Source organism: Capra hircus (genome assembly GCF_001704415.2).
Source record: "Capra hircus breed San Clemente chromosome X unlocalized genomic scaffold, ASM170441v1, whole genome shotgun sequence".
NCBI lineage: Eukaryota > Metazoa > Chordata > Mammalia > Artiodactyla > Bovidae > Capra > Capra hircus.
Genome location: NW_017189516.1, coordinates 23861777 through 23876300, shown reverse-complemented (window position 1 = coordinate 23876300; position 14524 = coordinate 23861777). Strand labels below are relative to the sequence as shown.

The 14524-nt window shown below is 37.1% G+C and overlaps 1 protein-coding gene across 3 annotated transcripts in view; it reads left to right on the top strand.

The window, feature by feature from the left end:
- The window catches only part of WNK3 (WNK lysine deficient protein kinase 3), a 192193-nt gene that overhangs the window by 154014 nt on the left and 23655 nt on the right, over positions 1 to 14524 (top strand). For 2 of the 3 annotated variants that reach the window (XM_018043857.1, XM_005700891.3), the window contains exons 18-21: positions 3057 to 3147; positions 3688 to 3818; positions 4515 to 5134; positions 7505 to 7716. In XM_018043857.1, coding sequence (XP_017899346.1) covers positions 3057 to 3147; positions 3688 to 3818; positions 4515 to 5134; positions 7505 to 7716 — 1054 coding nt within the window. Of the gene's footprint in view, positions 1 to 3056; positions 3289 to 3687; positions 3819 to 4514; positions 5135 to 7504; positions 7717 to 14524 lie in introns of all 3 variants that reach the window. The other variant, XM_013976555.2, reaches the window with a different exon arrangement.

Here is a 14524-nt window from a genome sequence, read left to right as displayed (position 1 = left end):
AGAAAATCTTCCAAGTGTCAAAGTCAAATGGATTCTTTTATTTGTTTCAAATGTCCACGTGCTACATTTAGATCAAACTTATTACCTGCCACTGTTTCTGGTGTCCTAGAATTCCATTTTGTTTTCCTCCTCAAATGCTTCTATAAATAATATTTTTAAATATGTTGCATGGATTAGCAATTTGATTTTTTAAATGTCCAAAAAGTCTTTATTTCGTTTTTTTAATATAAATTTATTTTAATTGGAGGTTAATTACTTTACAATATAGTATTGTTTTTGCCATACATCAACATGAATCTGCCACAGGTATACACATGTTCCTCATCCTGATAGTAGCATCATTTTGAGTTAATTTTTGTATATGGTGTGAGATAAAGATCCAGCTTCATTTTTCTGCATGTGATCATCAAGTTGTTCCAGCAGTTTGTTATTTTATTCTCTTTATTGTTATTATAAATGAAATTGCTTTTTAAAATTTCCTTTTCTGATTTTTCATTGGTAGCATATAGAAATACAATTGATTTCTGATTGTTGATGTTATATCCTTCTACTTTGCTTTGTTTATTAGCTGTAATAGCTTTTGGTGGATATTCTATATAATATATAAGATCGTATCATCTGTGAATAGACAGTTTTATTTCTTCATTTACTTTTTTTCTTATCTATTTAACTTTTCATTTCATGTTTTCCATCTCGTCCTTTTGCTTTTTGTACTGGGAGAATTTCTCTATTTATAAGCTGTTTATAATCTCCTATTCAGCTATTTTTTTATGTGAAGGATTATATTTTTAATTTCTAATAATTTCTTTTTCTTATGGATGTAGTATATTCACACATGTCTTTTTAGATATTAAAGCCTTATTCTATGTTATTAATGCTATTTCCTTGGCTATTCTATTTGTTGAGTTTAGTGTTTTCTTAAAGTACTGATTTCCCAAAAGTGTTGGTGATTCTTCATTGTGTACTCAGTTTTTCTTTTTCCCCCATGAGATTCCCTTTTGGTCTGTTTGTAAATGTTATATATAATTACTATATTCTTACTCTAGTAATTATGAGGGAGGCGTGGGACATGCTTCCTGGCGCTGGTTATTGCGACTTGTCTCTGATGCTGCCTAGAGGGAGGTCTAATAGCTAGTCTTCAAAAGTAGCAGGGCTTCCCCTTACTCCTAGATCTTATCTCCTCCCTATATTGCTGATATTTTTCTTGGCCACAAACATTTTCCTCTTGCCACTCTTATTTGGGAGCAGATGCCTCTGATGTCTTTTCTTTGTTATGGAGGTGGGGTAGGAAGGTGCAGAACTGCCTGGCTGTTCCTTCTTTGGTACCCTAACCAGTTCACTCTTCCATTCAGTGGATATCTACTGAGCAGTGAATAAGTCAAGATCTCTATTTTTTGTGGAACTCACACTCTAGTGGGGGAAAGTAAATCCTAAACAAATTAAAAGGGCTACGATAGGATGACTAAGGAATTACTTTAGATAGGGTAGTCACAGAAGGATTTGTTTGTGATGGTGATATTCACAGGTAGAGACCTGTTTTAGGAACCAAAAGAAGGCCAGTAAGTAGTAGGGTGTTACAAGATGATGTTAAAGTGACAGATAGGAGACAAATTGTGTGTAGCTTTGCAAGCATTCTGTCCAGCTACTCATTCTTTTGGTTGTTCAGGGTGCTCTCTCCTGCTGCCCATATCTCCCACCTGAGTTTACTGCATTTTGAAACAGTTCTTGCATATGTCATTATGCAGATTAAAGGAGGCTACTTTTTCCTCTTTTAATCTTATATGCCTGTGTTTACATCTGTTTTTCCTGTTGCACTTATAGCTTTGGGTTGATAAGAGAAGCTAGAACTTGTATTTAATTTATCATCTTGATCCAGTTATTACTTAATAAAAATCTTTTCTGTAATTTCAGTGGGACCAATGTTATTGAGAGTTTTTTTTTTTCTTTTTATGAAAGTAGTATTTTAGTCCAAAATAGGACTTTGGAAAATAAAAACTAGTTGTTCAGAATTTTACTTTTAATGACTGTTGACTCTAAGTATTAAAAGTGCTTATCCCAAACTGCAGATTACTTAGTGCTGCTTTTAGGCTGTTTTGGAGAAGGAAATGGCAACCCACCCCAGTATTCTTGCCTGGAAAATCCCATGGATGGAGGAGCCTGGCAGGGTACAGTCCATGCGGTCTGAAAGAGTCGGGCACGACTGAGCGACTTCACTTCACTTCAGGCGATCTTCCTTCAGACAAATGCTAAATCCTATTCTTTGAGCTTTTCAATACTTTTTAATTTTCTAAATTTGTAGGGGCCATTCTCAGGTTTCCCAAAGTATTTGTGGCTGTGTATATTAATTTTTTGTATGAGTTATTATAAGGAATTTATTTTTAAAGTACTCAAACAGCAGTTAAATCTTATTTTTCGGGGGAAAAATGGGAATACAAGAAGAGGGAAGTGTGATTTTATAGTCAGCTGTGGCCTGATGTTAACAATTTTTAGAGTTTGAATTTCAAATAATTTTGAGATCCATTTTAAATTAAATTTCTGTGTGATTACATAATGTAATAAATTTGATTTGGTAATATATTTCTGTAAATCTAAATGCCTAGATATCTTGATTTTCTATGTTTATCATGTGTGTCAGGCATCTTTAACTGTCTTAAGTAATATAAGCATAGATGAAAATTTCCATTTTAAGATCATAAGATTTAACTAACCTTTTTTTTTTTTTTAGCAAATTGGTGTAATGAAGGTTCTTTACTTCAGATTTTAATTTTCAGTTTTCAAAGTTGCTATGATAAAAAATATTCTAGGGTAGAAATTTAATATTCTGTGATTTTATTTATCTGAAGTCTAAATAATATTTTTAAAGAAAAAGAAGGCTTAATTCCTGTAAGTTCAATACTTCAGGTTTAGTCTGACATAGTACTATTAATAGAAATATACATAGCATTTTGTTTTTTGATTGCTGATTGGTCCATACAAGAAACTCCAATGGTATAAATAACTGCTCTGCCTCACGTAAATTATTACCATTTTGGCTTTCTTCTTTTTGTCTCCATTAGGAGATGTCCCCAGATGCTTCACTTCCGGGAGATCCAGAGGCCTATCCTGCTGCTGTGTCAAGTGGTGGAGCCATTCATCTGCAGACAGGAGGTGGATATTTTGGCCTAAGCTTTACTTGTCCTAGTCTCAAAAATCCTATTAGCAAGAAATCCTGGACTCGCAAATTAAAAAGCTGGGCATACAGGCTACGGCAGTCAACCAGCTTTTTCAAGAGATCAAAAGTCCGTCAAGGTAGTGTGCTTACAGTCAGGGACATAGACTAGGTAACATCATTTTTCATTTACTTCTGTTTCTTTCTGTTGTTATTCATACACAAATCTTGCCACCTTTTCCATATAGCCCATGTATGTAACACATCCCATTAATGTCATTTCCATTTTATTTTTCCTTTTGTAACTAATTCAGTTTTAAAGTATTCATTTCATATGGACACTAAGTCTCAGGATAAATCTTGAAATGTCTGATTTAGAGGTAGGGGCTTCTACAGTGTTGCTTATTACATTAACACTTTTTTAATTGTCTAGCAGGAGTTAAGCTTTTTCTACTTTTCTTCATTTCTGGTAATGTAAACAAATGTAATATTAACAAACAATTTTCTCCTTTCTGCTTACAATTTGGCAAAACTTGCAGTGGAAACAGAAGATACGAGATCAGCTGTTGTTCCTGACCCCATTCATCTGACAGGAGAGTCCACAACTGATACTAGGTCTCTGAGTAAATGTAAAGCAATGAGTGGATCATTTCAGCGGGGTCGGTTTCAGGTTTGTGTCTTTGGTAGAATCATTTTCTATAGGGGCATTATGAAAGGTGACAGCATTGAAGATCTAGGTCTGTAGATGGTAATTATTTTAAATGTAGATTATTATCATATTTAATTTTTCCCCCTTATATGCACCTTCTCACCTTCTGTAGCCATCCACTAAAGGTGAGTCTAAAGAAATGAGGATTTTAGTAACTGGAACAGAACATAGATCTGTGTCATTGTTTTTTGGTGGGTGGTTGGGTCATCTTTTTTATAAATCTAATTTCATGTCCTTTAGAATCTTGGCAATTAAAATATTTTAAATTTTTTATTGAAGTATATATGGTTTATAAAATGATGTTAGTTGTATGTGCACCTATGGAATGTTTTAATTGCAGAATTGTATTTGAGCAATATGTAGCCAACTGAATTTACAAAGGGCCCAACCGAAAACCTTTGAATATGGCAAGAATAAATGGATTTTTTTTAAACTTTTTTTTTCCTTTGGCTGCTCCATGTGACATGCAGAACTTCCCTGACTAGGGGTCAAATCTATGGCCCCTGCAGTGAAAGTATTTTAAAGTTTTGGTATTATCAATGTGTGTACATCACAGAAGACCATCCAATTGTCTATACCATATAATATATTGAATTTCTTTGTGGGTTTACTCTTTGGTTAGGCAGAGCCAGCCACCTCTGCCTTTTTGTATTTCAGGTGATTACAGTTCCCCAGCAGGAGCCAGTGGAAGTGACATCTTTTGGAATAGAACACATATCAACATTCAATAAAATGACAAGTCAGTCTAGTGAAGAAACTTTAGCCTTTACTGACACAGCAAAGCCTCAATTTGTAGAAATGGAACCTGTCACACACAATCCACAAACTTCACTTTCTTCTCAGAAGTTACAAGCTCTTCACGAAACCTTCAAAGAAGATCCAAGAATTTCCAAACAAACTGACAACTTTTCATCTTTTAGTATAGCTTGTGAAACTGATATATCTTTGATGACTACAGAAAAGGAATTGGAAGAAAATTCAGCCACAGGAAGTAGCATGCAGTCTGGATCTGAACTACTTAAAGAGAGAGAGATACTTACTGCTAGGAAACAGCCTAGCTCTAATAGTGAATTTTCAGCCGCTCTTCCTGACAGAGGGAAATCAGTGGCAAAGACTGGTACAGAGAGAGAAAAGCACTTACCACTCTGTGAAGAAAAAGCCTGTGTTCAAACACAGAGCTCACACTTTTATTCACCGTCTTCCCCAATGAGCAGTGATGATGAGTCAGAAATAGAGGATGAGGACTTAAAGGTGGAGCTTCAAAGATTACGAGAAAAGTAAGAACTGTTTCTCTTTTGTAACAAATCTGATTGCTTTGGGTTTTATAGAACTAAGTATTTGACTGGTAGCTAATTGAGATTGGTGACATTTTGTGCTGTGTGATTAGTCACTCAGTTGTGTCCTACTCTTTGGGACCCCAATGGACTGTAGCCCACCAGGCTCCTCTGTCTATGGGGATTGTCCAGGCAAGAATACTGGAGTGGGTCGCAATGCCCTCCTCCAGGGGATCTTCCCAGCCTAGGGATTGAACCCAGGTCTCCTGCATTGCAGGCAGATTCTTTACCATCTGAGCCACCAGGGAAGCCTGGAATGGGTAGTCTATCCCTTCTCCAGGGGATCTTCCCGACCCAGGAATTGAACCAGGGTCTCTTGCATTGCAGGTGGATTCTTTACCAGCTGAACTACCAGAGAAGCCCTGGTGACATTTTAATGATTCAAAAAAATTTATGATTGAAAACTACAAAGATAGCATCAGATCCCAGAGGCTAAGGGCTCAGTCCCACAAGACTGCCCCCTTCAGGTGCCCATCACAAGTCCAAGTAGTGTTACCTATGCTTCTGACCAACCTGTTACCACAGGTTTCCACAAACCTCTCCTCAGGTTTGATTAACTTGCTAGAATGGCTTATAGAACTCAGGAAAACAGTTTTCTTACTAGATTATTGGTTTATTATAAAAGGATGCAACTCAAGAACAGCCAGATGGCAAGGTATAGAAGGGGCAAGGAACTTCATGGCCTCTGAGGAGTGCCACTATCCCAGCACCTCCATGCCTTCATCAAACTGGAAGCTCTCAGAATCCCTGTAATTCACAGATTTTTATGGAAACTTCATTATGTAGGCATGATTGAGTAAATCATTGGCCATTGGTAATTAATTCAACCTCCAGCCTCTTTTCCCTCCTTAGAGGTACCCATCCTTAGGGGCTATCCAAAAGTCACTTTGTGATTTAAAGGGGCTTGTTTTGAATAATGAGACATTCCTTTATCACTCTGGAAATATTTCAGGAACTGGAGCTATTTGAGGACAAAAGACCAAGCATTGTAACAAAAGATTCTCTGATCACTCTTATTATTTAGAAAATTACAAGGGTTTTAGGAACAGTGTGCCAGGAATAGGGACCAAGATCAAATAACATCTTTTTTTAATTATAAATCATAATATCACAACAGTAAAAATGCGCACAAAACAGTCTGTTTCTCATGCTGTAACCTCATTTCTCATAGGCAACCACTGGTATATAACTTGTCTGTCATTTTTTATGCATTTACAAATATAGTTTTTAAGTTTATAAAAGTAGGATCATAATATACATGTTATTCTGCATTTTTTGGCTTAACATTGTCTCCTCTTCATGTTTGCACAAATAATCTTTATTCCATGCATTGGGATAGCATATAGCCATTTAAAGTTTATTTGTGTGTATGTGTGCACAGTTGCATCTAACTCTTTGCAACCCCATGAACTGTAGCCTGCCAGGTTCCTCTGTCCATGAAATTTTCCAGGCAAGAATACTGGAGTGGGTTGCTATCTCCTTCTCAAGGGCATCTTTCCTACCCAGGGATTAACCCCTCGTATCCTGCATTGGCAGGTGGATTCTTCACCACTGCACCACCTGGAAAGCCCCAAAGTTTATTTAATCCCTCCTTAATGAGAATTTCAGTTTTATCCCATATTTTGCTTATATAAAAAATGTTGAAGTGAACATCCTTTTATGTTTGTGTACTTATATTAGAAGGATAGATACCTAAAAGTGGAATTGCTGGATTAGAGGTTTGTACAAGTGCCTGTTTTCCCACTCCTTCACAACATTAGACTGGGTGTTATTGATTCTTTTAATTTTATTCCACTCATGAATAAAAATTATTTTTAAAATTTGTGTTCTAATTAATACTAAGGTTGTACATCATCTCATATTTATTAGCTACTTGTATTTCCTTTCCTTTAGAGTTACTTTTTCTTATTATTCCCCCCCTTTTCTATAAAGTCATTGATTTTTGGCAGATATTTATGTTCTGAATATTAACCTTTTACTATGTTGAAAATTTTTTTCCTGTTTATACTTGCAACATATAATCATGCTAATATTATCAGTACTATGGAACTTTAATTTTTTAAATTATCTTTTACTATATTGAGGTTTTATAAATTTGTTCTTGTCAATTTATTGAGCTTTTTCTTTATGTCTGATTAGTTTAATGTTGCACTTAAGGAAGGCACTGATCATCTTAGTTTTGTGAAAATATTCTGTATTTCCACATTCTTAATCTAAATTGCTCGTTAAACTTTACTTGTACTGGTAGAGTTCCTTGGCTCATCTATATGGCTCCTGTGCCATTAAAGTGCTTTCTGCATGATTTTCCTTCAGACATATTCAGGAGGTGGTAAATCTTCAAACCCAGCAGAATAAGGAGCTACAGGATCTCTATGAACGCCTTCGAGCGATTAAAGATAGCAAAGTCCAATCATCAGAAGCTCCTGTATCACCTGCATCACCACGTAGACCAAGATCTTTAAAAAGCAAACTTCGAAGCCGTCCCCAGTCTTTGACACGTGTGGACAGTGGCACAGTTGCTACAGGTAAATAAGTCTTATAAGTGATTTTAAAAGCCGGGTCAAAGATCAGCAAAATTAGAAAAGGAACACTAATAAACTTATTTTTTATTAACCTAAGATTATTTAAAGAAGTACACATTTTTCTGACATTCTTTTCTTTTTGGTGCTGAATGTTCGTCAATGAAATAATGATAAGAATAGGTGATAGATTTTGGAGAGCAGATGAGTGTTGTTTTCATTTGGAAAACAAATACCTGGAAGCCCAATTTCAATCCCCAAAACAGTTTTTGAAATGTTGGTAGTCAGTGTGAACCACTGGTCTAGCATTTGGAGTTTGTTGAGTTTGTTGCTAACAAAGATAATCTTGAAAGTAAAGTCATGTTCTATCTGATGTAAGAGATCTTTATTTATTATGAGAATATTAGAAAAAATGTATGTCTTTGAATTTGTAAAAAGAGATGATCAATCTCTACTTAACTAATAAACAAGTTAATCACATCAGACTTCCTTGGTTCCATCTGCATAGTCAAGAAGAGGGTTGAGGGTGAACTATAAGGGTATGTATGAGATCTCAACAGAATTTGTGGTAGACAGAATAATGATTCCCCCCTAAAGATGTCCATGTACAAATTCTTGCAGCCTATGATTATGTTCAGTTGTATGGCAAAGGGTAATTGAGGTTGTAGATGGAATTAAAGATGGTAATCAACATTTTAAAACAGATATCCTGGATTATCTGAGTGGGCCCAGTGTAATCACAATGTTCCTCTGAAGTACAAGAGGCAGAAGAAAGAGTCACAGAAAAGATGTGAAAAAGGAAGCAGTGTCAGAGAGAATGCAGCATTACTGGCTTTGAAGGTGGCAGAAAAGGGTCACAAACCAAGGAATACAGGTAGCCCTTAGAAGCTAGAAAAGGCTGGGGAACTTTGAAAAAACAAGGTTAATTATTCACAGATTATGTGGGGTGCACATTCTGTGGGGCCACATAATGAGAGGTTTGGTTGGGATATAAGAAACAGGAGAAAAAGGGAACCCTCCTACACTGTTGGTGGGAATGCAAACTAGTACAGCCACTATGGAGAACAGTGTGGAGATTCCTTAAAAAATTGCAAATAGAACTACCTTATGACCCAGCAATCCCACTTCTGGGCATACACACGGAGGAAACCAGAATTGAAAGAGACACATGTACCCCAATGTTCATCGCAGCACTGTTTATAATAGCCAGGACATGGAAACAACCTAGATGTCCATCAGCAGATGAATGGATAAGAAAGCTGTGGTACATATACACAATGGAGTATTACTCAGCCGTTAAAAAGAATTCATTTGAATCAGTTCTGATGAGATGGATGAAACTGGAGCCAATTATACAGAGTGAAGTAAGCCAGAAAGAAAAACACCAATACAGTATACTAACACATATATATGGAATTTAGGAAGATGGCAATGACGACCCTGTATGCAAGACAGGAAAAAAGACACAGATGTGTATAACGGACTTTTGGACTCAGAGGGAGAGGGAGAGGGTGGGACGATTTGGGAGAATGGGAATTCTAACATGTATACTGTCATGTAAGAATTGAATCGCCAGTCCATGTCTGACGTAGGGTGCAGCTTGCTTGGGGCAGGTGCATGGGGATGACCCAGAGAGATGTTGTGGGGAGGGAGGTGGGAGGGGGGTTCATGTTTGGGAACGCATGTAAGAATTTAAGATTTTAAAATTTAAAAAAATAAAAAATAAAAAATAAAAAAAAAAAATTGAGAAAAAAAAAAAAAAAAAAAGAAACAGGAGCACACACTAGAGAGCAAGAGCAAACATTAACAGACCTGAGGTTCTTTGTTTATTTGGGTTCAGGGTGGGGTACCTAGGGTTTTGCAAGTTCACTCCTTATCAGTTCAATTCAGTTCAGTCGCTCAGTTGTGTCCGACTCTTTGCGACCACATGAATCGAAGCACGCCAGGCCTCCCTGTCCATCACCAACTCCCGGAGTTCACTAAGACTCACGTCCATCCAGTCAGTGATGCCATCCAGCCATCTCATCCTCTGTCGTCCCCTTCTCCTCCTGCCCCTAGTCTTTCCCAGCATCAGAGTCTTTTCCAATGAGTCAACTCTTTGCATGAGGTGGCCAAAGTACTGGAGTTTCAGCTTTAGCATCATTCCTTCCAAAGAAATCCCAGGGCTGATCTCCTTCAGAATGGACTCTTTGGATCTCCTTGCAGTCCAAGGGACTCTCAAGAGTCTTCTCCAACACCACAGTTGAAAAGCATCAATTCTTCGGTGCTCAGCCTTCTTCACAGTCCAACTCTCACATCCATACATGACCACTGGAAAAACCATAGCCTTAACTAGACAGACGTTAGTCGGTAAAGTAATGTCTCTGCTTTTGAATATGCTATCTAGGTTGGTCATAACTTTTCTTCCAAGGAGTAAGTGTTTTAATTTCATGGCTGCAGTCACCATCTGCAGTGATTTTGGAGCCCAAAAAATAAAGTCTGACACTTTCCACAGTTTCCCCATCTATTTCCCATGAAGTGATGCGAACAGATGCCATGATCTTCGTTTTCTGAATGTTGAGCTTTAGGCCAACTTTTCACTCTCTACTTTCACTTTCATCAAGAGGCTTTTGAGTTCCTCTTCACTTTCTGCCATAACGGTGGTATCATCTGCATATCTGAGGTTATTGATATTTCTCCCAGCAGTCTTGATTCCACCTTGTGTTTCTTCCAGTCCAGCGTTTCTCATGATGTACTCTGCATATAAGTTAAATAAGCAGGGTGACAGTATACAGCCTTGACATACTCCTTTTCCGATTTGAAACCAGTCTGTTTTTCCATGTCCAGTTCTAACTGTTGCTTCCTGACCTGTATACAGATTTATCAACAGGCAGGTCAGGTGGTCTGGTATTCCCATCTCTTTCAGAATTTTCCACAGTTTATTGTGATCCACACAGTCAAAGGCTTTGGCATAGTTAATAAAGCAGAAATAGATGTTTTTCTGGAACTTTCTTGCTTTTTCCATGATCCAGCAGGTGTTGGCAATTTGATCTCGAATTTAAAAAGAGAGCAGGAATTAAAGCACACGGAGGTAAAAGCAGGATCACTCAAATGATCAGTTATCTAGGTCAGCCAGGACTTTCTAAAAGGGCAGCTTCATGGGTGGGGTTGCCTGGATCTTTATCTAGTTGTATAGCTGGCAGTGTGTTTATTTGAGATAGATTTTTTTGAAATGTATTGTTTTGTTGTTAGGTCATGTCCCACTCTTTTGAGAACCCATGGGCTGTAGCCTGCCAGGCTCCTTTGTCCATGAGATTTCCCAGGCAAGAATACTGCAGTGGGTTGCCATATCCTTCTCCAGGGAATCTTCCCAATCCAGGAATCTTTTATGTCTTCTGCACTGGCAGGCAGATTCTTTACCACTGAGCCACTTTGAAATACATACCTCAGCAATCAAAAGCATAATGCCAACCTAACTCTACACCTAAAGCAACTAGAAAAGGAAGAAATGAAGAACCCCAGGGTTAGTAGAAGGAAAGAAATCTTAAAAATTAGGACAGAAATAAATGCAAAAGAAACAAGAGATCATAGCAAAAATCAACAAAGCCAAAAGCTGGTTTTTTGAGAAGATAAATAAAATTGAGAAACCATTAGCTATACACATCAAGAAACAAAGGGAGAAAAATCAAATTAATAAAATTAGAAATGAAAATGGAGAGATCACAACAGACAACACAGAAATACAAAGGATCATAAGAAACTACTATAAATCGACAACTTGGAAGAAATGGACAAATTCTTAAAAAGTACAACTTTCCAAAACTGAACCAGGAAGAAATAGAAAATCTTAACAGACCATTCACAAGCACAGAAATTGAAACTGTAATCAGAAATCTTCAAGCAAACAAAAGCCCAGGACCAGACAGCTTCACAGCTGAATTCTACCAAAAATTTAGAGATGAGCTAACACCTATCCTACTCAAACTCTTCCAGAAAATTGCAGAGGAAAGTAAACTTCCAAACTCATTCTATGAGGCTACCATCAACCTAATACCAAAACCTGACAGAGATGCCACAAAACAAGAAAAATACAGGCCAATATCACTGATGAACATAGATGCAAAAATCCTTAACATAATTCTAGCAAACAGAATCTAACAACATATTAAAAAGGTCATACATCATGACCAAGTGGGCTTTATCCCAGGGATGCAAGGATTCTTTAATACCCAAAAATCACAGTAATACACCACATTAACTAATAGAAAAATAAAAACCATATGATTATCTCAATAGATGCAGAGAAAGCCTTTGACAAAATTCAACATCCATTTATGATAAAAATCTTCCGGAAAGCAGGAATAGAAGAAACATACATCAACATAATAAAAGCTATATCTGACAAACCCACAGCAAACATTATCCTCAATGGTGAAAAATTGAAAGCATTTCCCCTAAAGTCAGGAACAAGACAAGGGTGCCCACTCTCACCACTACTATTCAACATAGTGTTGGAAGTTTTGGCCACAGCAATCAGAGCAGAAAAAGAGATAAAAGGAATCCAAATTGGAAAAGAAGAAGTAAAACTCACTGTTTGCAGATGACATGATCCACTACATAGAAAGCCCTAAAGATTCCACCAGAAAATTACTAGAGCTAATCAATGAATATAGTAAAGTTGCAGGATATAAAATCAACACACAGAAATCCCTTGGATTCCTATACACTAACAATGAGAAAACAAAGAGAAATTAAGGAAACAATTCCATTCACCATTGCAATGAAAAGAATAAAATACTTAGGAATGTATCTACCTAAAGAAACTAAAGACTTATATATAGAAAACTATAAAACACTGGTGAAAGAAATCAAAGAGGACACAAATAGATGGAGAAATATACCACGTTCATGGATCAGAAGAATCAATATAGTGAAAATGAGTATACTACCCAAAGCAATCTATAGATTCAGTGCAATCCCTATCAAGCTACCAACAGTATTTTTCAGATAACTAGAACAAATAATTTCACAATTTGTATGGACATACAAAAACTTCGAATACCCAAAGCAATCTTGAGAAAGAAGAATGGAACTGGAGGAATCAACCTGCCTAACTTCAGGCTCTACTACAAAGCCACAGTCATCAAGACAGTATGGTACTTGCACAAAGACAGAAATATAGATCAATGGAACAAAATAGAAAACTCAGAGATGAATCCATGCATCTATGGACACCTTATCTTTGACAAAGGAGGCAAGAATATATAATGGAGAAAAGACAATCTCTTTAACAAGTGATGCTGGGAAAACTGGTCAACCACTTGTAAAAGAAAGAAACTAGAACACTTTCTAACACCATACACAGAAGTAAATTCACAATGGATTAAAGATCTAAACGTAAGACCAGAGACTATAAAACTCCTAGAGGAAAACATAGGGAAAAAACACTCTCCAACATAAATCACAGCAGGATTGTCTATGACCCACCTCCCAGAGTAATGGAAATAAAAGCAAAAGTAAACAAATGGGACCTGATTGAACTTAAAAGCTTTTACACAACGAAGGAAACTATAAGCAAGGTGAAAAAACAGCCTTCAGAATGGGAGAAAATAATACCAAGTGAAGCAACTGACATTGAATTAATCTCAAAAATATAGAAGCAGCTCATGCAGCTCAATTCCAGAAAAATAAATGAACCAATCAAAAAATGGGCCAAAGACTAAACAGACATTTCACCAAAGAAGACATACAGATGGCTAACAAACACATGAAAAGATGCTCAACGTCACTCATTATCAGAGAAATGCAAATCAAAACACAATGAGGTACCACCTCACGCTGGTCAGAATGGCTGCTATCAACACGTCTACAAGCAATAAATGCTGGAGATGGTGTGGAAAAAAAGTAACTCTCTTCCACTGTTGGTGGGAATGCAAACTAGTACAGCCACTATGGAGAACAGTACGGAGATTCCTTAAAAAGCTGGAAATAGAACTGCCATACGACCCAGCAATCCCACTGCTAGGTATACACACCGAGGAAACCAGAACTGAAAGAAACCCGTGTACCCCAGTGTTCATCGCATCACTGTTTATAATAGCCAAGACATGGAAGCAACCTAGATGTCCATCAGCAGACGAATGGATAAGAAAGCTGTGGTACATATACACAATGGAGTATTACTCAGCCATTAAAAAGAATACATTTGAATCAGTTCTAATGAGGTGGATGAACCTGGAGCTGATTATACAGAGTGAAGTAAGCCAGAAAGTGAAACACCATTACAGTATACTAATGCATATATATGGAATTTAGAAAGATGGTAATGATAACCCTGTATGCATGACAGCAAAAGAGACACAGATGTATAGAACAGTTTTTTGGACTCTGTGGGAGAGGGCAAGGGTGGGATGATTTGGGAGAATGGCATTGAAACATGTATATTATCATATGTGAAACCTATCTCCAGTCCAGGTTCGATGCATGATACAGGGTGCTTGGGGCTGGTGCACTGGGATGACCCAGAGGGATGGGATGGGGAGGGATGTGGGAGGGGGGTTCAGGATGGGGAACACATGTACACCCATGAAAAAAAAAGCTTAATGCCAGGCACTTACTTATATTACAATCAAACAAATTGTCAGGCACTTACACTACACCACATCTTTCTAATCAACCATGGGATCTCATGGTAAGAAAACATGCCTTTGGAGATTGCCTTTTTTGACTCAGAACATTGTCTTTGCCATTCTTTAAGTTATTTTGTGTTTTAATAGCTTGTTCCTTTTTTTTTCTGTGTAATATTCCATGGCATGACATGGCATGATGTACCACA